This window comes from Cottoperca gobio, chromosome 3, assembly GCF_900634415.1.
Source record: "Cottoperca gobio chromosome 3, fCotGob3.1, whole genome shotgun sequence".
NCBI classification, from domain to species: Eukaryota; Metazoa; Chordata; class Actinopteri; order Perciformes; family Bovichtidae; genus Cottoperca; species Cottoperca gobio.
In genome coordinates, this window is record NC_041357.1 from 23,488,852 (window position 1) to 23,510,513 (window position 21,662).

General features: G+C 40.1%; 2 protein-coding genes across 2 annotated transcripts; both read left to right on the forward strand.

The window, feature by feature from the left end:
- The first annotated feature begins 3,521 nt into the window (after positions 1 to 3,521).
- vps26a (VPS26, retromer complex component A) lies at positions 3,522 to 12,611 on the forward strand. Its single transcript, XM_029427093.1, has 9 exons — positions 3,522 to 3,644; positions 5,131 to 5,280; positions 6,273 to 6,348; positions 6,827 to 6,983; positions 7,142 to 7,306; positions 7,433 to 7,539; positions 7,755 to 7,856; positions 8,638 to 8,747; positions 9,816 to 12,611. The coding sequence occupies exons 1-9, from the start codon at positions 3,642 to 3,644 to the stop codon at positions 9,933 to 9,935; spliced, it is 990 nt and encodes a 329-aa protein (XP_029282953.1). The 5' UTR covers positions 3,522 to 3,641; the 3' UTR covers positions 9,936 to 12,611.
- Positions 12,612 to 13,986: 1,375 nt separating this feature from the next.
- On the forward strand, positions 13,987 to 21,367 carry supv3l1 (SUV3-like helicase). The gene is made up of 16 exons (XM_029458822.1): positions 13,987 to 14,468; positions 14,774 to 14,851; positions 15,491 to 15,598; positions 15,699 to 15,813; positions 16,107 to 16,275; positions 16,410 to 16,521; positions 16,884 to 16,961; positions 17,268 to 17,359; positions 17,496 to 17,676; positions 17,970 to 18,063; positions 18,237 to 18,356; positions 18,486 to 18,585; positions 18,693 to 18,773; positions 19,761 to 19,937; positions 20,200 to 20,348; positions 20,616 to 21,367. The coding sequence occupies exons 1-16, from the start codon at positions 14,204 to 14,206 to the stop codon at positions 21,040 to 21,042; spliced, it is 2,346 nt and encodes a 781-aa protein (XP_029314682.1). The 5' UTR covers positions 13,987 to 14,203; the 3' UTR covers positions 21,043 to 21,367.
- The last annotated feature ends 295 nt before the right edge of the window (positions 21,368 to 21,662 follow it).

Consider the following 21,662-nt stretch of genomic DNA (forward strand, 5'->3'; position numbering starts at 1 on the left):
GCAGCACTGGCCTCCGCAGAAGCCCTCCCTTTTGCATCTCGGCTTGAACAGGAAGCAGGAGGGAAGTGTTGAGAGGAAGTGGGCTGTGACGCCTGGTGGACCGCTGCTTCTGGTCTATTGTTTTGTATCTGCGTTGTGCCACACTCGTCTGATAATAGTGTGAGAAGTACCTGATTACATGTCAAAAAGGATTTAAGTCATTAAACTAGAAACTGCACTTTCCTACTCTGACTGGTTATTTCAAGTTGATGATGTTTCCAGAGTTACTCCGAAAAGGACAGAGACATTTCTGCTGTTTCAAGCTTTCTTATTTATTTTATAACCATCAGCAGTAACAGGATATGAGGTTGAGAGTACTGGGTTTTTATGTTGTATCATTGATACTACGCTGGTCTTAGTATCACTACTACCTGGGCCTGCCTCATTCTACAGATTGATTGTTTTCCAGTATTAGGTGTTAATATTAACCTTTAATCCTATAAACATCTTAAAGGCTCTGTAAACACATGCATTTTCTATTGTTTGATGTTCGATGTTAGGCTACATGAGATCACCAAACTTCATGAACCAATAAAAATGGTAAACGTGTAACGCAACGCTAATAGGAGGGTCAGACAGACAGACAGTCCACGCCTCACACGTGGCCTAATCAGGCAAAATGATTGGAAACACCTGTGTAGGCCTTTAAGCTGTGACATCATTTGCCTAATTGATACACACCTGATATGTATTTGCTGCTGTGTCTGTCTGTGTAATATATCACAGAAAATTAAGAGAAGTATGTAATATCTGACTCTCATTCTGTTTCCAGAGAGGCAGTGCCTGAGGAAGAGGAGTTAGAGGTGGAAGAAGATGAAAAGATTGATGAAGGGAAGTCACCTGAGGTGATCGACGACGGTTCTGGAGGTTACGAGGGCTCTGCAGCTGAAGATACACTGATGGCAGACCGGGCATTTGTGACTGCTGAGAGTGAGTCAGGCTCCGGCGAGTCTTGGGCAGAGCAAGAAGCGGAGCCAGACAAAGGTATTCTATTTTTTTTAGGAATATGTATTGAGTTGCATGAATTCAATACTTTCCAAGGTCATCCTTTTTTCTGCTCCATGGTGTCTGATCTTTCCTTGTTTTTCTGCGTGTAGGTGAGAATAAGTGGGCCATGAGGCGATTGTTCCCTAACACGTATCTGGTTGGTGAGGATAAACCGGTATACCCGGACCTGAGAGAAGACCACCTTCTGCAGCTGTAGACTGTACACCCACCCACTATAAGACACATACACAAGGCTCGCATCTGTTTTATTTCCACGCTGTCTATTCATATAGTAAAACACATATTGTATCACCACCTGGTGGTGTCAAAACATGGTTGCCTAGAAATTGACAAAGGCCAAACATATATTTTATATTCTAAGTGCTATTGGTAGGAATTTCTCTCTTCAGGGGCAAACAATGGTCTGCATAAATGAGACATATACACACTTTACTTTAGGTTAAGTTGGCAGTGACTTTGTGGAAAAGTTGTGTAAGTTGGAATGTGCTTTAATAATTGTTATACCAGTGCAATAAGATGACGCCTTTGTCCATCATTTGCTCACTGCAGCTGTGGTTCCAACATTTTGTTTTGGAGCTATGAGGCATGTGTTACTTTAAGACACACAACAACAAAGATTTATTTATATTATTTGATCCCTTTGTCTGAAATGTAATGACACTTGACACTTAACCAAGAGGGTTATGCAACATATTGTGGGAACTTCAGGTCCGCAAAGTTGAACAAGAGAATCTTGCAAACCCAAACCCCTCAGGAATGGAATTACGCAATCTTAACCACTGTGAGCTAAAACATCTTCAAAATATGTATGATGCACATGCACGCATTTCAACATGCTCTGCGTTGTCTAATTTGCATTTGAACTACAATAAAGGACTTCTAACATCAATTGTGTTTTTAGTAGAGTTTATGAAAATCGTCCTATCTGTTCTGTTAACTGCTTTATTATATCTCCACAGTCATTTGGGTAGTTTGAGTATTTCTTAGAGTGAACAGAGTTTTATTGAGATTATCCTCTCCTGCTCCAGCCTTCACTTTTATATTTGCTAGTGACATGCGATATTATCTTTGGATGCTTTATAGCTGAGTCATTTCCTAGAAAATAATTGTTTTTTTGCATAGAAATATACATTTAATTGACTATATTGTCCACCAGAGAGCACAGATGAGCTTCATTTCCAACTGTAAAATAAATGTCCCACTCAATTTTAGAATAACCAAATTTAATGGACCTGTTTTTGTTTGGACCAACCAGCAATTGTAACTACAAACTCACGTAATAACCTTTCTGATTATTATAATCAGTGGTAGAAGAAGTATTCAGATCGTGTACTTCAGTAAAATAAGGGTAGAAATATTGTTACAATTAAAAGTCCTGTATTCAAAAGGGTTACAAAGGTTTGACCATCAGAACTTAAACACTGTGGGTGAAGGATTTAGGATGTGTTATGAAAGAAGAGGAATGGCTGAAAGTTATGTCCAACAACAGGAAATACATAAGGGAAGCTAAAGGGAAATTCACCCAATACCAAATAATACACAGATATTTTTGGACACTACTTAGACTGAATAGGATGGGTTTAATAAATAACAGTTTGTTTCGGTCATGTCAAAAGGACACAGGCCCCTTTATACACTGATTTTGGGAATGCCCTTCCACCCAACCCTTCTGGAGAACAACTCTCCAAAGTTGTTTATCAAGGGACAGAACACAAATCACAAAATACCAAGTAGAAGATTTTCAGCAATCATGGTAAGCATCACAGTGGCTGCTAGGACAATACTTGTATACGGGACAACACCCAAATCTCCAGAATTAAAAGAATGGGGAAACACCATTATAAAAATGGTTTCATATAAGTAGGTTATGCTTAACAGGATGAATAACAGAAACAAGAGTAAGGCACCAATTTGGGAGCCTTTTTGGACAAATGTGACATTAATACTGATATGCCTGATATATTAATGTTATCATATTGTCATGGATACTTTCCACAGTCATGCTATTGTCAGTATGTCCCTTATGCTTATGAGTTTATTTATTATTTAATTTCTTATATCACTGATTATACATGTATTGGAAGCAACACGACATGTCCCTGTACATTTCAGAATAATATATTACAGGATTATAATTATTTAACCATTCATCACTTTAATGTTGCAGCTTGTAAAGGTGGAGCTCATTTGAATTACTTTCACTGCTGGGTAGAATAAACTATAATAATACATCATGATGTATTTGTTGATTGTGTTCTGTATTAATAATCTGAATCTGCAAAAAGCTGTCAAATATAGTAAAAAGTAGTGTAACACATTCCCTCTGAGATGTTGTATAAGTATAAAGTACAGTATATATAGTATAGCAGGTATATGTATATATGTATATATGACTATAATGTAAGTAGTGTGTCTGGTGTCAACCTGTGACAGAGTGTAACCCATGGGAGGTTTTTTTTAACTCCCTCCCCCGACAACACACACATGACCCGGGTCACATGACGGTAAGCCTCGGTACTACCTCCTGGTTCATAGCATAGACTGGCTACACGGAGCGAGGCTAGCTGTTAGCTTCAACTGTCTAAACGGCCAAGATGGTGAGTGTCAAAACTAACGTCAGCTGTTCCGACTACACTGACGTGAACTGGGGTATTTATTCATAAAAACCCAGCATGTACACGGACCCACAGTTTTACTTGACAGCAGCTATTTAACTATTAATACCTGACAGGAAAGCTAGCTAGGGTGGTCGAGCTAGCATCAGTACGAGGCCGTCTCTCAATGATGTGTTGGCTAGTTAGCTAACGGCCCAGCAGTTTAATGATGACAGCAACTAAAAGTGTTGGCTCTTAATCAAAGCCTTTTTTATCTTGTTTATATTTGCTAGGTAGAGCTGCCACGGGGCTTAGAGAAATGTCAATGTTAGCTAACGTGGCTAGTTAGTGGGATGTAATGTGAAACTACCGTATGACAGATACATGCATGTTGACTACAGCAACAGCTCTTGACATAATGTAAAATGTTTAAAGGGTATGCTAGTTGGAAACGCGTTGATTGATTCAATTAATTAAGGACACTTGCAAGTTGACACCTTTTTATATATAGATAGAGAGTCTATGGTTGACACCCACTGACTTTGATGCACCGATGCTGTGTTTACCAGGATGTGTGCTCCTGTGTAGCTCATAAGGTTGATTTTTGAGTTTATACTAGTATTCTCCTATATTAGCCATGCATCCTTTTTACGGGATACAATGAATGAAAAGCTTCCCACTCGTGTCCATGCAGTGATTGATCTCTGCTGATGATGTGGCTGATTCCTTCAGATTTGCTGCATGCTCAAGCATGTGTTTGTGACTTTTTGCCAGCTCAGAGGGAAATAATGTGGCTGTGCAGCTGATGATAAGTGATAGAGTTCGTGTGGAAATAACAGATAGGGTGTAGCTGCTACAACTTCAGACTGATTGTGTCCAGACTACAGAACACCCTGTCAGTCCCATTCATGTGCACACATGTATACACACACGTATGCATGTTAACTTAGCAGTTGTGGTGATTATTGCAGATGGATACATGTCATTGCATGTTATCAGAGTCAATAGAGATGTGTGCTAACACACTCTAATAGACTTGGCCCAGTCTGTTGTAGTTTTAAAGTGCTTGTAAACTAGAGTGCAGCCTCTCTCCTGTCACAATCATCTGTCATGTGAGGCTGTGATTTTTATATTTTAGTTTCTTAGATCAAGGTAACCACATCATTTCATGGAGATCATAGATTTTCCAGTGTTTGTTCTGCATTGTCAGTTGTTATAGACTCCATTATTTGAATTTCCAGATACAACCTTGAAGATTTAAAACAAAGATGTCAACTTCTGCATAATTTTTTAAGGATTAATGCAGCAAGGAACTTTTTCTTCTGTCCACTACATAGTCCAAATGTACTCTGAATAAAGGATTAGTCAACATAATATTCTGACATACCACCAATTAGTCAACTTTGAACAAGTTGCCTCTTGCATTTCTTGAATAGTCTATGTGATTCCATGTGTAATATACTTTCTATGCTCTACTTTGTGTTTTCAGAGTTTCCTAGGAGGTTTGTTTGGACCGGTATGTGAGATAGACGTACTGCTGAACGATGCAGAGAACAGAAAAACAGCTGAATTGAAGACGGAAGAAGGTAAAGTGGAGAAACACTACCTGTTCTACGACGGAGAGTCTGTGTCTGGCAAGGTAAACTGAGTTTACATTATTCAATACAGTGTGATGCAGCGCTCTACAAGGTTTAAGACATCCTTCACACATGAAGCATGATTTACATCTGCTGTCATTTAATGTATAAGTTAACAGTACTCAGTCAGCAGATAATGGACATCTGGGCCATACCACAGTCTATTCTGGGATCCTCTCTTTAACTGAGCCCAGTGGGAAATTAAGGTTATTTTGATGTGTGTGCAAGATCTGCTCTGACTTCAGAGGAAGTGAAACAACTATGTTTAGGATTCACAAATGTATCTGCTGATGTATCTGCTGATGTATCAGCTGATGTATCAGCTTTATAATGTAAAAGTGGAATATTCAATACATAGCCTAAGTAATAACATAATAAGGGATAGCGCTTTCAATTTCATTAAGATATTACATTTCCTCCTCTAACAAATATATTAGAAAATTACTAAAAACGTCAAATTATTATTGTGACATGTTTTTTAGTTAATATGATGAAGGAAAAGGTAACACCTGCACACTGCATGACACACAAGTTTAATAATGACAATGTTCACATCTTACTTGGAGCTTCGTCAGGTCAGAATGCTTGAAAAATAGAAACCACACCCATATTTATTCATCATGCACTGGGACTTGTTTTGTAGTTTGCTTGCTATCAGGTCTGTTTTTTTGTTCCCTTTTTTGTCATTTTACATATTTGTTTTTACAATATGATATAATGTTTACTCGTGTGGACCCCAGGAAGAGTAGTTGCTACCTTGTTAGTGGCTGATGGGGATCCATATAAATAAATAAATAAATAAATAAAGAACACACACCAATAGGCTGACAAGCTCTGTGATGGGAGATGTGGTTCATCAAAAACGCCCAGGGTGATAAACATCCAAACACAAGTGATGTATTTAATAAAGTACTTTTCTGATAGCCTTGCACCTACTTGATGTGCGTATAATTACTCTCCTTCAACTCATGTGATACCAAATATTCCTCTCCAGGTGAATCTAAATGTGAAGCAGGGAGGAAAGCGACTGGAGCATCAAGGCATCCGCATCGAGTTTGTTGGACAGATAGGTGAGCGTATTTAAAGTTCTGCATTTAAAACTCTATTATCTCTCTGTGTAAGGATTGTAAATTGAAATGTATGTTTATGATGAGCTTACTTGACTCTTTTGTTGCTCTAATGTTAGCAGGATGGTGCTGATGGTTATATTGTATTTCACACTTATAACCTCTAAATTGCCTTATGGAACTAGCTCCATGAAATATTTGAAATGCATGATTGCTTTATAGCTGGAAAACTGCTTGTCAACAGTAGGCTGCAGACTTCCTCATGTGGTTAAAAGGTTTAACAGAGCATGTGGTCGTCATGTGCAGCCTGTCATAGTGGAGCTAAACCCTCCAACTGTATTTGCAGGAGGAGGAGGGTTACGAGAGCAGTGTGTTGAAAGAGCATGGCATCTAAACTAATGTATGTTAATGTTTCTGTCATGTGTTTAAACTGTCTTTAAAGTATACACCATCACTCTAAATCCACTCTGCTGTATTTCAGAGCTGTTCTCTGATAAGAGCAACACCCATGAGTTTGTGGACTTGGTGAAAGAGTTGGCTCTACCTGGAGAACTCGCCCAGAACAGGAGCTATGACTTTGAGTTCATGCAAGTGGAGAAGCCCTATGAGTCCTATACTGGAGCGAATGTCAGGCTAAGGTATATTAATTCCTCAGCCGGTTCTATTGTCATGTTAAACACCCGGGGTGTATTCATGACGCCTCATCTTTATGGCTGTACCGAATACTTTGCAGCCTCTTTCTTAACGTTGACATTTGAATGCTTCACAGCTTTTTATTTCTTGGTTCTTCTCACAGGTATTTCCTCAGGGTGACAATAGTTCGTCGTCTGTCTGACTTAGTGAAGGAATACGAGCTGATTGTCCACCAGTTGGCCACCTACCCAGACGTCAACAACTCGATCAAGATGGAGGTCGGCATAGAAGACTGTCTGCACATTGAGTTTGAATACAATAAATCCAAGTAAGATCAATATTGCTTTATCTCTCCTAGAGAAGTCTTTATTGCTTCCTCAGCAAACTCCTATTCCACATAAGACCTGGCCTTAAGTCAGTTTGAGCAGCTTCTCTTGATGCGTCTCTTTGTTAGATACCACCTTAAGGACGTGATTGTTGGGAAGATCTACTTCCTGCTGGTCAGGATCAAGATCCAACACATGGAGCTACAGCTCATCAAGAAGGAGATAACAGGCATAGGTAAGAATCCACGGTAGCCACGTGTAAAATGAAACGCAGGTCAGACACGTCGGTGCTATGTGTGAATGGACCAGAAGCATGTATCTGAAACATTGTAGTTCGTCACCTTTGATGTTTCTCTAGCTGTAAAATGCTGTAGTTGGTTTAGTCTCCTGTAAAGTGATTAGGTAGAGCAGAAACTATCACCATCATATCATTTTTCTCCTCGTTTTAAGGTCCCAGTACTACCACAGAGACAGAGACGGTTGCAAAGTATGAAATCATGGATGGAGCTCCAGTTAAAGGAGAATCAATCCCCATCAGACTGTTCCTGGCAGGTAAGTTCTCTTCTCTTGCAGTTACAAAGAATATAGTAGACTATGAACATCAGTCTTATCGTATGACTCAATTTCCCTCTTATTAAGACATTTAAATGGGCATATTTATACCTAAACATTGAGCGACAGCATTTCACATTCAGGGTCCCCACGGCTCCTTATTCAGCCTTAAAATGTCCTAAATGTAGTCTTTGATATTCAATGTCTAAAAATGTCTTAGAATGTCTGGAATTGTACGGGGAGAGACATTAAATCTGGGTCTCTATTGTTCAGTGCCCCCGTTACGGTCTCCGTCCTTGGCATTGCTTTCTCCCTGTTGCAGCCGTGCGGGTATTTCCCGAGATGCGATAGCAAACGTTGTTCCTCTGGCCTCTCATCGCCTCTCCGTATCAGCCAGCCTTCTTGGAGAGCGGCTTCAGGCCGGATTGGCATCTGCCCCTGTGCTGCAGGCGCTATGTTTCAGCCAACGCCCATAGTCTGAGCCTCGTCTCGACCAGATGGCTCCTTCCCCACCCAACCCACCTCCTGAGCGGCTTGCCTCACAGCCTGTTCCGAGGGCTGAAAGACCCCCTTTTTTTGACTGATGTCCTCTTACATTACTTTTGTAGCAGTAAGATTACATTAGGTACACTATGGTGTATATCCTCGTGCTAAAATCGACTGTTAATCCACATTTTAAAGCTGATATTTATTTTCCTTTTTGAGGTAGGTCTTAAAAGGCATTACAGTTGCACTTAATAAATGTGCATATACATGATCACATCTTCTGTTTCCTTTACAGGATATGACCTGACACCCACCATGAGGGATGTCAACAAGAAGTTCTCTGTACGTTACTTCCTTAATCTGGTGCTGGTGGATGAAGAGGACAGAAGATACTTTAAACAACAGGTAACACACTTGCACGCACAGCAATAGTATTCTACATCAGTGAGATGATGATGTTTGCCCAGCACACTGAGACGCATATGAAGAAATTATTATTATTATCAAAGTTGTGTCTGTCTCCTGTAAAGTTTCTATTAAGAGAAGACACTAAATGCATTAGATCACATATCACTCATGGAGCTTTATACCGTCTGATCAGTCTGGTTAGATCTTTCGCTGGTCAAATTTACTTGCAATTTGTAACATCTGCAAGACCAAAATAAGCCGTGGAGGGACAATGTTAGCGTTAGCTGTTAGCTGTTAGCTGTTAGCTGTTTACCTTTTAGCAGCCGAAGGCAGATCAGTTCTGCTTGACTAAATTACAGAGCTAACTTTAGCATAGGTTGCATTGAGTTACATTATGATGAGTTCAATCTCTATTCAGTAAAAATGTGTAATAGGTGAAGGTAAATTCTAACGTTATCATGATGTGTTCAAATGTAATCTTGTAAAATATAGTTTTTGGCTGTAATAAATACAGTTGTTTGAAGGATATTACATTACAGGTCATTTAGCAGACGCTCTTATCCACGAGTGACTTACAGTGAACTAAGTACAGGGACAGTCTCCCTGGAGCAACTCAGGGTTAAGTGCCTTGCTCAGGGGTACTGAAGGTATTGAACTCCCGACCTTCTAGTGTTTTGTTTGGAAGGCGTACCACTAGGCCATCACCACCACATTTTTTAATAGCTATATAAAATAGATATTAGAGAGGGAATTAGAACCTGTTTAACTTCCTACCACTAACTAAGCAGTTATAATGTGTAGTTAAAATGACTAATGCCAAAGTAATTTTTTAATCAAAGTAAATATTTGAATAAAAAAAACAATCATGCAAATAACAACAAAACACACAATAAACAAAGTTAAGATGAATTTCATGAATTCTTTTGGCCACAATAATTGTTAGGTGAACATCTGATACGATGAGTTTTGGTGAGAAACACTGAATGTAAACACTGCCACTGGATTTTTAATTAGGGTTACTGTGAGCTTTCATTAATTTATTCATTCTTCTGCCTCTGTGCTTAGGAGATTGTTTTGTGGCGAAAAGCTCCGGAGAAAATAAGGAAAAGAAACTTCCAACCACAGCGCTACGAGTCGCCTGAGCCCCGAACTCAGCCAGTTAATGCAGAGCAGCCAGAGATGTGAGGGCGATGCTATGAACTGAAAATACACAGACACACACACACACCAACTCTTCACTGCTGAACAGCCAGAGGTGTGAGGGCTTCCCCACTATCTCCCTGGACTGAGAAATGTATACATGAATACACAGAACATACCTTCAGGCATCCCCATCACCACTCCACAGCTTCAGATGTGAGCTGTTTGACCACCTTCACTCTCCCCCCCCCCCCCCCCCCCCCCCAGGACTGACACACACTCGCATACAGACGCGCAAGCATACAATCCAAGAAAGCTGAAAGCTAAATGTCAAGGCAAGAGTGCAAATCAAACCGACCCGAGTAAGGAACAGGGAGGCAGCCTATTCGACCTTGGCGTCTCAGACTGAAAACCCACTCACACAAGTGAAGCCATGCTGTCTGTTTGCTGAAGGCATATTAAAACAGGAGCGATGACGACCACCACACCGTTTATCCCTTTCTTCTGCAACAGGTGCCTCCTTTTGTTTGCGTATTTGGACAGCACTAATCCTGGACTTTCTTTGGCACCCTCCCTCCCACATCCCCTATACAATTTCTAGAGTCTGGATGGGCTAGCCAGGGATTTAAAGCATTAAAGACATGTGGGGATCGGCCTGAACAAAGGACATGAGAGGCTAAGCTATGAGTCAACACGTGCTATGTGTTTATTCACAATATGATGATGCCTCTGTGTTCTCGTTCATCCATCTTGCTGGGAAATCAAGAGTTTCCCAGTTGTTGTTAAGTATGTTGCAACAGTCTGCAGCTTCTTCCATGTAAATGTCTGTTTAGCGCAACACATGTCCATCCAAACACACATTTAATCTGCCGGCTGTTTGGTAAAAAGTACAATATTTTCCACTTCTTGCATGTTTCCAGTTTCAGTCCACATTTCATCCCAATCAAGAAATTGTGTTTGACTCGAGATGGACGTTATAATTTCAATGTAATTTATTTCATAAAATCATTTAATTAAATAGGAATCATTTAGAGCTGCAACTAACGATTTCGTTATCGATTAATCTGCACATTCTCGATTAATCGTTTAATCGTTTAGTCCACAAATGTCTTCTTTTGTCGGACCAGCAGTCCAAAAACATTCGATTTACAATCACATAATGGAGAGAAACGCAGCAAATAGTCAATTTACAAATCGATTCATTGACCAATCGTTGCCGCTCTAAAAGTGTCCTACTTTCACATCCACTTTGAGATCACTACAACATTTCAGTCTCTTGGTAAGATGAATATTTGATGCAACTTTCACTGATACAGTTTGTCTGATTACTACAAGAGTGCCTCCAAATGTATTTGGAGATTCACTCTCAAATTCTTTATCAAGTCAACTTGTTTCTCTGGCACGAGGCCTTTTCTTTGATCTTTAAAATGCTGTTTATTTATGACTAATCTTGAAGAATAGAAGCCCTTTGTTGTTTGTCTCATCTAAATTATTTTAAGGGTCGGTACACTCAAATTACAAAAAATAAAAAAATCAAAGTTAGAGTTCAGTGCTTTGAGCACCACACATTTAATTTCATTAACCTCCATTGTATTGGGGTGGAGGAAGAAGTTATAGAGTGATATCCCCAAACTTGGACATGTTAAAGCTGTATTTTCTGCAATATCTTAAATTCAATGCTTAAAAAAAGGCTGACAGTTAAGGAAGTGTTGCGGCTACTTATACCTGAAAATAAATGTCCTGTCATCACTGCATGAGTTCAATGAATCGATAGAAGAATGAAATGATGCTAGCCATAATCAGCAGACTGCAATTTCACTTTCTTTTTCATAGGTCGCAGCATTTTGTTAGCCTGTTGGTTTGGTATAAGTAGAATACTAATGTTAGGAAAAAGTCTCATATCTGCTATTGTAAGCACTGGAAGGGATGCCGTATCAATATACTGTAAAGTCCAACAATATTCCACTGTGACGCTCAGACCGGCAGTTTTAGGTCCTGCTTTAAAGACGCACGCACACAGTTTGGTGGCGTTACCGGTCTTGTGTGTAGGTTAAATTTGCCCTTAAGCTCTGATCTGTGGCCAGTTTTGCACTTTCCCCTCCAATGCTTAACTTTGTTAAAAAGGGGCATGGAAGCTGGATCTAAACATCACTCAAGGACAACTTCACCTCAGAGATCTCCTCGGTCTATAATGGAGATTATACTGTCAATTATATCTTATCACTACTTGTTTTAATTGGACTGAATAAGTACAATATTTTGTGTTATTTTTGTCTTTTTCATGTGCAAGTCATGTTACATGTTTCATTTCATACAACTCTGAACACTCGCATCTACAGTTCAGATTTATTTGGTGCTTTGCAACCTGGTTTTCTTTTGTGTGGGAACAGTGTAATTTATTTGCAGGTAACGCTTTCGTTCTGTCTGTCAGACATACTTTCTGTCTTTCTAAAAACACTGTACAGGTAGGGTTTGTTTGGTGTACTTTGAATACCTTCGAATGTAATGAAGAAATACTTTTATGCCAAAACTCTCTGCCCCTGTCTTATGTACTGCATGTTAACCTTTACACAATGTCTAACCATGCCATCGACATGTGCGTGTGTGTGCGTGTGTGTGTGTGTGTGTGTGTGTGTGTGTGTGTGTGTGTGATATGTGTATATACACCAAACCCAAATATATAGCCAAAATGAATCGTGAATAAAGCAAATTTATACAGAATATCTTTTGAACAACACTCTTTCTTTAAAATAGTCCATATTGTTAACAGGTACATCTCATCATGTTTTGTACTAAGAATTTATCTAATTTGACATCCGTGTGGAAAATACTCACAGCCTTCAGGTCCTGCAGCGCGGCGGGCAACAAAGTCCCTCGCATTCAAAAAGACTTTGCCTTTTTTTATTATCTTTAGGACGAATACCTGGTGAAAGAGGTTTCAGAGAGACTTTTTTTAATTGCTTTTACTCCCTCATTGTAAATATTTTATGTATTTCTTCAAATACAGGAGATGGAAATTTGCACATAGAACGTCGTGTTCACACAACTCAAACTTTGATGTTGAAATGTTCAGTGGATGTTGAATTTGGGGTTATGATGTCAGTATTTCTGTAACTAAGTACATTCACTCAAGTACTGTCCTTAAGGTACTTGTACTTTACCTTGGGTATTTCCATTGTGTGAAACTTTATACTTATACACCGCTACGTCTTAAAGGCATATATTGTATTTTTTACAGCTTTGTCATCACAGTTTTTACACTTGTGTTCCTTTATGTGTTGACAAAACTCTTCTACCTCTTAAACTATTCAAAAGCCGACTTCCTGAGCTGGAAAATTCATCGTCACAAAGATGAAAACAGGTTTGTGTTCCTGAGCTCATGAAAAGTTGACTTTTTAAAGATGCTTGGTTCTCAAAGCACGGAGACACACATTTCACAATCTCATAGAATACGATGTATTGCTGTTAATTAAACTATCCAACAGTATATAAAGGACTTCACAACCTTAAACACCCAAGCAGTAAAATCCAACATGCACATTAATGCAGCAGTCATTTCAAACACGTCATATGTAATATAACACTGGTAAGGAATAGTTCTCTGCAGAATGAGTACTTTTACTTTTAATACTTTATTACTTTTTCACAGAGCATTTTAGACTCAAACTTTTACTTAAGTAAAGGATCTGAATACTTCTTCCACCATTGCACATTTCTCTTGAATTATCTGAATTATCCATATGGAATAATGGACACTAAGTTTCATCATCTAACCTAATTTACCTGACATAAATAAGCTGACAAGTCTGCATCCTGTACATTTTAGGAAACTCAAGTGATTGCATGACATTGGAAACAAAGGTTCAAAACTGTCAAAGTACAAACGAGACGTCCGAGCCTATATGCGATCTTCGGTTCCGCTATATAGCAGTCATTGTTTTGCCTGTTTATATTATACTTCCTTTACTACACATTGCTAAATAAAATATCAAATCTATTTCCGGTCATATTTTAATTTGACAACTGTTGACTCGTGTAAGTGAGTAGCTCTCATCATGTTTTGAATAATAATCATGTTATGGTCAATATCAACACAGGCACATTTGGGGGCAGCTCGCTCTGTGACGGGTCCTTTCCCACGTGCGAGCAGGAAGAGGATAGTGTTGACCGTCCTCTGGTGAAGCGTGTAGTTGCCGGTGTGTAATAATCCACATCTTTAGACCTGCTGAACATCATGGAGCGAAAATAGAAACACGTTTTGTACGTAGCCCCCCAAAAGTTGCTAACATCCGGGGTATAAACAACTCGCAGCAATGTCAGCAAACCGGTGTTTGTACTTGTTTTCTCGGTTTCAACGCCACATTAGCACCCGGGCTGCCCGCTGTCATGTATCTTCTAGGTCTGGTTTGCTACACCGACAACACCAAGCTAGTTCTGTGGTTTGCAGCAGAAATGTTTCTTCTAACAGCTCTTCTCCTAAATCCGCGGACACCTCTCTGTTTGTCCCCGTGTCCGTGAAGACGGACTCCTCGGAGGACGGGTCTGTGGGGATAGAGCTGACACAGCCACTCGATAAAAGTGAGAACATCTTGTTTGTTATCATGTGCGCAACATTTACAGTCAAGTTGTCCTTGGATCCCAAGCTCCCTCCAAGAATGCTAATTAAATAAAGTATATTTTTATATTTAATTAAGTACTTTAGTGCAAAATAAATAGTTTAATGTGAAATGATAATGAACTTGTGTTGCTTTCAGGTGTTTCTGTGTGCCAAGGTTATCCTGAGATCTCTCAGATGTGTGTTTTGAACAGAGTTTATATATTTATTGTTTGCTCTGGTTTTTTATAGATATAAATACATTTTCTGTGTGTTTCTCTGATTTCAGCTGAACTGCTGAAAGTTCTGAACCGGTTTTATAAGAAGAAGGAGATGCAGAAAATGGCAGCAGAACATGGCCTCGATGGTGAGAAATTAATTTACATCTTTTCACAGATGTAAAAACATTGTTTTAAAAAACAATGTTAACGCCAATGTACATTTTTAATTGATTAAACGTAATTGCCTTTTAAATTAATGTTCTGCTTGTTATTGAATTAACCAGAGCTGGCTGGTAACTGAATGGCATCTGTCAGGAGGTAGACCTTTAATTGCAAGGTTGGGGTTTGGACCCCAGCTCTTACTAAAATAAAGAAATCAATATTAAAACACATCCATGGAGAGAGAAAAGCAACATTTAATAATAAAGTATAAATGTATACTTTTTTATTTTAATGAAAGCTCAAGATGCGGTTATGTCACCATACCATAGGTATAATTAGACTGTCATGGCTCGACATCAGTCTGTACTAAAGTTATTCTAAGAACCACTATGTTGTAGTTGTTCTTATTTTATTTAAAGAGTAGGTCTACCTTTACTCTTTAAATTGCAGTGACAGAAAGTTAAGTATCTCTATAAAAATGCGTCGGTGAAGCTGTGGCAGCTTGTGAAGTTTTTGATGCTGATGTCACAGTGATGCGGACAGAAATCTAGTTTGTTGTGCCTTATGTGTCTCTCTGTGTGTGTGTGTGTGTGTGTGTGTGTTGTGTGTGTGTTTGTGTATAGCTCGTTTGTTCCACCAGGCCTTCATTAGCTTCAGGAAGTATGTTCTGGAAATGATGTCACTCCCTGCCGATCTGCACATCATCCTTAGTGACATCTGCTCGGGAGCAGGTGTGTTCGTTTTTAATTAAACCTCAAGATGTAGTTGTGTCAAGAGATAATATGAATTAAATTCATACTTTAATTAACTTTCATTTCTGTTGTTCTTCAGGTCATGTAGATGACGTCTACCCGTACTTCATGCGTCATGCAAAGCAAATCTTTCCTATGCTGGACTGCATGGATGACCTGAGAAAGATCTCAGACCTCAGAGTCCCCGCTAACTGGTGCGTATATCAGGAATGTCAGGCCCATGTGCTGTTTATGCATCTGATAATGCAGTTAACAGTCTGGTACCAGCAGTGGATAAAATGCATACTTCCACTATACTGGCTGTCAATTTCGTTCACCATCTGTATTAATTGAGGCTGTAAACAAAATGAATAGATGTGTAAAAACAAAAGAAGCTGCGCAGTTTTCTAATGTTGATTTAGAATTTGAATTTCGAGTCCTAGTATTCATAAGATAAGATGTTACTTTGTGGTTTCAGTTCTGTTGTGCGTGTGTGTGTGTTCATTAGGTACCCTGAGGCTCGTGCCATCCAGAGGAAGGTGATTTTCCATGCTGGTCCCACTAACAGTGGTAAAACCTACCAAGCCATCCAGCGCTACCTGGCTGCAAAGTCTGGAGTCTACTGTGGGCCCCTGAAACTACTGGCCCACGAGATCTTTGAGAAGAGCAACAACGCTGTACGTATTTGTCTTCTCCCGTCATCTCTTTGTCTTTGTCTATCCCGTCTTTTCCATTTCCCATCTCGGTGTATTTTCAACATGTCATCCTTTCCTCACCGTACTGTTGACTGTTGCCCCGTGTGTATTTGCAGGGTGTGCCATGTGACTTGGTTACTGGAGAGGAGAGGACCTTCATGGACTCGGATGGTCGAGCAGCGAGTCATGTGGCCTGCACCATTGAGATGTCCAGTGTCACTACACCTTGTAAGTAAACATAACGCATACAAACATTTCAGTTTATTAGCATAAATGTATCAACATCCCAAACAATCAAATGTATTTTAATTAGAAATAAATAAAGGAATCTTTCCGTTTGTATGAGTCAATTGTTAGAGTTGTGTTTTCTAATAACTACAAATCAATATACTTTTCCCTCCATACATTGGATGCAATAACATTTATGAACCAGTTGTTGTTGTGTCACTAGAATCAAGTGTTTCTTCTGTCAGGTCATGTAGAAATGTAGGCACGGATGGAAATTATGTTTGAGTTCATTAATAAACAAGGAGATGGCGTCACCTACAATCTTTAGCACACGTTTTTATTTTGTGTACGTCTGTCTTTAGATGAGGTTGCTGTAATCGATGAAATTCAAATGATCAGAGATCCGTCCAGAGGCTGGGCCTGGACCAGAGCACTGCTGGGTTTGTAACACACACGAGACCTCTCTTTCTCACCCTGCGAGTCATTTGGCCTAAGACGAAACTAATAAACATCATTTACCTGATTTGTCCCATTCACCTAATATGCAATAGTAACATTCACTATAATTAACCAATGAAAGAATGAATCTGTTTTCTCTTGTTATGACACAAACACATTTTAGGCTGAATAGGTACATCTCTAACTACCTTATTGTTCACTAATTTAGCGAGATTTACCTTTCCACTTCATTTTGAATGATGATGTTTCCAACTTCGGCAGCTGACGTCTTCTTTGTATTTGTTCAGGTCTCTGTGCAGAGGAGATCCATGTGTGTGGGGAACCTGCAGCCATAAACTTCATCAAAGAGCTGATGTTCACCACTGGAGAGGAGGTGGAGGTGAGGCTGTAGTATGTGGAACAGCAGGAAGAGAGGAGTGTCACTGAAGTTGTTCAAAGTTTAAAAAGAAAATCATTCTCTTTGGGTAACCACTCTGTGTCCCTCCCTCTCTCTCTCTCTCTCTCTCTCTCCTAAGGTCAACACCTACAAGCGTTTGACTCCATTCACAATCTTGGACAATGCTGTGGAGTCATTAAACAACTTGAGACCAGGAGATTGTATTGTCTGCTTCAGTAAAAATGACATCTACTCCATAAGCAGACAGATTGAGGCCAAAGGACAGGAATGTGCTGTCATTTATGGGAGCTTACCTCCAGGTGAGTTTAAGAGGATGTATAGATGGATGTTTGTCGGTGTGTAAGGAAAAACCCAATGTGTCAACTTGGTCCTCGGACCTTATGAAGAAAACAACTGTTTAGAAACCTTTATGAATGTTAGTTTCCATCCATGAAGCATCTGGATGTTTATCAGGTGGGCATGTGTGAATAAAGTATTTAGTGGGCTCCATTTGTAAAAATGTTCATTGGCATACTTATACTTATTTTGTGATGGAGACTTCTATAAATAAGCTCCAGACAGAGACCAAGCTTGCCTGTTCTGTGATTTACAGGCACCAAGCTGTCACAGGCCAAGAAGTTCAATGACCCCGATGACCCCTGCAAGATAATGGTGGCTACAGATGCTATTGGAATGGGCCTTAACCTGTAAGTACCATCATTTTAATTAGTTTAAAAGAAATGATTACATCCTACACGTGCTTCTTCAAGCTTTAGCTACAGCTGCAGTGTAATGGTCACACTTCTATTCATTAAATTGTGTAGATTTCATCCACTCGCCTCACGTCTGTCCGTTTGTCTGCCTTCCCTTCTCTCCCCAGGAGTATAAAACGTATCATCTTCAACAGTCTGGTGAAGCCTAATGTCAACGAGAAAGGGGAGAAACAGATGGACACCATCAGCACGTCACAAGCTCTGCAGATATCTGGCCGCGCAGGAAGGTCGGTCTCTTTTTCACTCGTATGATCACAAGGGTTTAAGGTGGGAGAGAAGATTCAATATTAACAAGAAGCTTCAGTTTCAGTCAAGTACATGTTTAAAACCCGTCTCTTCTGTCACAACTCTCTCAGGTTCTCCTCCAAGTTTACAGAGGGAGAAGTTACCACCATGCACAGAGACGATCTGCCTGTTCTGAAGGAAATACTCAGCCGCACCGTAGACGAGATAGAGGTGATCATTTGCACACAAGCAAACACACACTCAATCCTGAAAACCCAGCTTCATTGTGTATCCCATCAGAAGAGTTATCTTAACTTATCACTCGTCCTTCTTCTCAGACTGCAGGTCTCCATCCTACAGCAGAGCAGATAGAGATGTTTGCATATCATCTACCTGATGCTACGCTGTCAAACCTTGTTGTGAGTCCCACCATCCTTTCATTGTAACCTAGAAAATGTTTGGTCTAATGGGTGTTCCTCTCTAGTGGGGGGGGGACGGTTTCTTTGTTGTCCTCTGAACAGAACCTCATTCTGACGGCTGCTGTATAAATAAAGAGATTCAAATTCAATTCACGTACATTATACCATTTATTTACCATTAAAAGTGATTCAATTCTAGGTGAATTGTCACTCTTAAAATCATCTAGTTTGGTTTATAACTTGCAGACTGTAGCCTCATCTTTTCATTCTGACACACTGTCTCTCTCTGTCTCTGTCTCTCTCTGTCTCTGTCTCTCTCTCTGTCTCTCTCTCTGTCTCTCTCTGTCTCTCTCTGTCTCTCTCTCTGTCTCTCTCTTCTCTCTGTCTCTCTCTCTCTCTGTCTCTCTCTCTCTTCTCTGTCTCTCTGTCCTCTCTCTGTCTCTCTGTCTCGTCTGTCTCCTCTCTCGTCTCTCTGCAGAAAAAAAAAATCGTCTCTCCTCCTCTGCTGTCTCTCTTGTGGGCCCTCCTTCCGGTCCTCGTCTGTCTCTCTCTCTCGCTGTCCTCTCTGTCTGTCGCTCTCTTCTCTCTGTCTCTCTGTCTGTCTCTCTCTCTCTCGTATCTCTCTCGCTCTCTACTCGTCTCTCGTCTCTCTCTCTCTCGCTCTCTCCCACCTCCTCTGGATCTCTCTCTGTCTCTCTCTCTCTTGTCTCTCTCTCCTCTCTCCTCTCTCCTCTCATCTCCTCTGTCTTATCTACTTCGTCTCTCTCTCTCTCTCTCCTCCCTGACTCTCTCTCCTCTATCATCTCTCTCCTCCTTCTCTCTCTCTCTCTCTCTTCTCTCTCTCTCTCTCTCTCTCTCTCTGTCTCTCTCTCTCTCTCTCTCTGTCTCTCTCTCTCTCTCTCTGTCTCTGTCTCTCTCTCTCTCTCTCTCTCTCTCTCTCTTCTCTCTCTCTCTCTCTCTCTCTCTTCCCCCGTCTTCTTCTCGCAGGACATATTTGTCAGCCTGTCTCAGGTGGACGGGATGTATTTTGTTTGCAACATTGATGACTTCAAGTTTCTGGCTGACATGATTCAGCATATTCCACTCAACCTGAGGTCGCGCTATGTGTTCTGCACTGCTCCCATCAACAAGAAACAACCTTTTGTATGCACCTCCTTCCTGAAGGTAAGGATGAGGAGAAGTAAACATGAGATGAAAGGAGATAAAGAAGGTTGTGATTAGGACGATAATTCAATATAAGATCCTTAATTACTAGTAACCGCAGTGTCGGGGTTTAGTGGAGTCATGCATGTAGAGTGGTCAAGCAGTAATGATACGGTTATAATGCATCATAGTTTTAGTATTCCTGTATTTAGATTAATAGTAATGATAACATTATGGCTGTCCTGCAGTCACAGCTTTGTTCACAATCTTGTTCCTCGTTCAGTTTGCCCGTCAGTTCAGTCGAGACGAGCCGCTGACATTTGACTGGGTCTGTCGCCATGTCAACTGGCCCCTCCCTGCACCCAAAAACATCAAAGACCTGATTCACCTGGAAGCTGTTCACGATGTGTTTGATCTGTACCTCTGGTTGAGGTAACGTAACACTTCTTCCACCTGTCATTTAAAAAGGATTATTAAGGACAGTTGTTGTTTATACTTGATCCAAAGAAATATAATCTCTCATGTTTATATTTTAGTTGTTAGTAGTACTTTGGCATATTTATTGTGTATTGAATGTACTCCTGTGTAATGTCAGTCAGTCAGTGGGCCTTCAACATAATCATGTATTGGTTGTGTGCATATGTTTCCCTCCCAACTCTTCTTTGCAGCATAGCGTAATACTTTTGTCTGTGTTTGTAGCTACCGTTTCATGGACATGTTTCCAGACACGGCGTTGGTTCGGGGAACCCAGCAGGAACTTGATGACCTCATACAAGAGGGCGTCCGAAATATCTGCCGTCTCATCAGAGCCACCGACCCCACCATGACTAACGCCCTACAGACACAGGGCGGCAGGCGCGGACAAACGGGTGCTAATAGTGGAAGTGCCAGCAGTAATTATTTGACCAATAACAAAAGTCAAAGGGGACAAAGAGGCTTTGCGGAGAAGATGAACATCTCTCTGTCTAATCGCCTGGTGAGAGACGGGCTGTTGACTCCCGACTTGCTCAGGCAGCTGCAGAGCGAGTGGTCTAAAGATCAAAAGCAGGAAAACACCAACCAGAGTGCGATCAATACAGATCACAATGACAAAAGCAAAGCAAAAGAAAGGAAGAAAAAGAAGTGAAGAAAACACACATGAATGCTTGCTGTTCCTCTGGAGATGGATACTTGATACAAGCCTTGGATGATATCTGGAGGTTTGTGAGCAGAAAGCACTTCACATTCACTGTATGTAAATCCTCAGAACAGCACGAGTGTTCTGATCTAGTCGGGCAATCCCCTTCTGTGACACTAATCTGAAATATATTGCAGTCAATGTAAACATCTTGAATGGATTGAATTAAGTGCAGCAATCGGTGTCGATACAGATAAAATGCCAGATTTTTTTGTGCGTTTGTATATTTTAAGATTAAGACATGAGTCAATTAAAAATGTGTCTATGTCTTGTCTTCATGTTTATGGTTTATTATGTCTGTAACAATGGGGAGTAACAAAATACTACAAACTCATGACGAAACACTAACTGAAGGATGGAAATTAGAATAATTCAATCAAGACTTTCACATGTACATTTGAAATCATTGGAGTCATGAGGCAACCAAGAAATACAGGAAATATGATTTCATGTACTACGGGGAACAATCTCAAGTCATGACTTTATACCAAACATAGATGAACAGTCACATTATGAACCATGGATGTGCCAGTACAGTATATTGTTACTTTAATCCCTTAATTTACTGC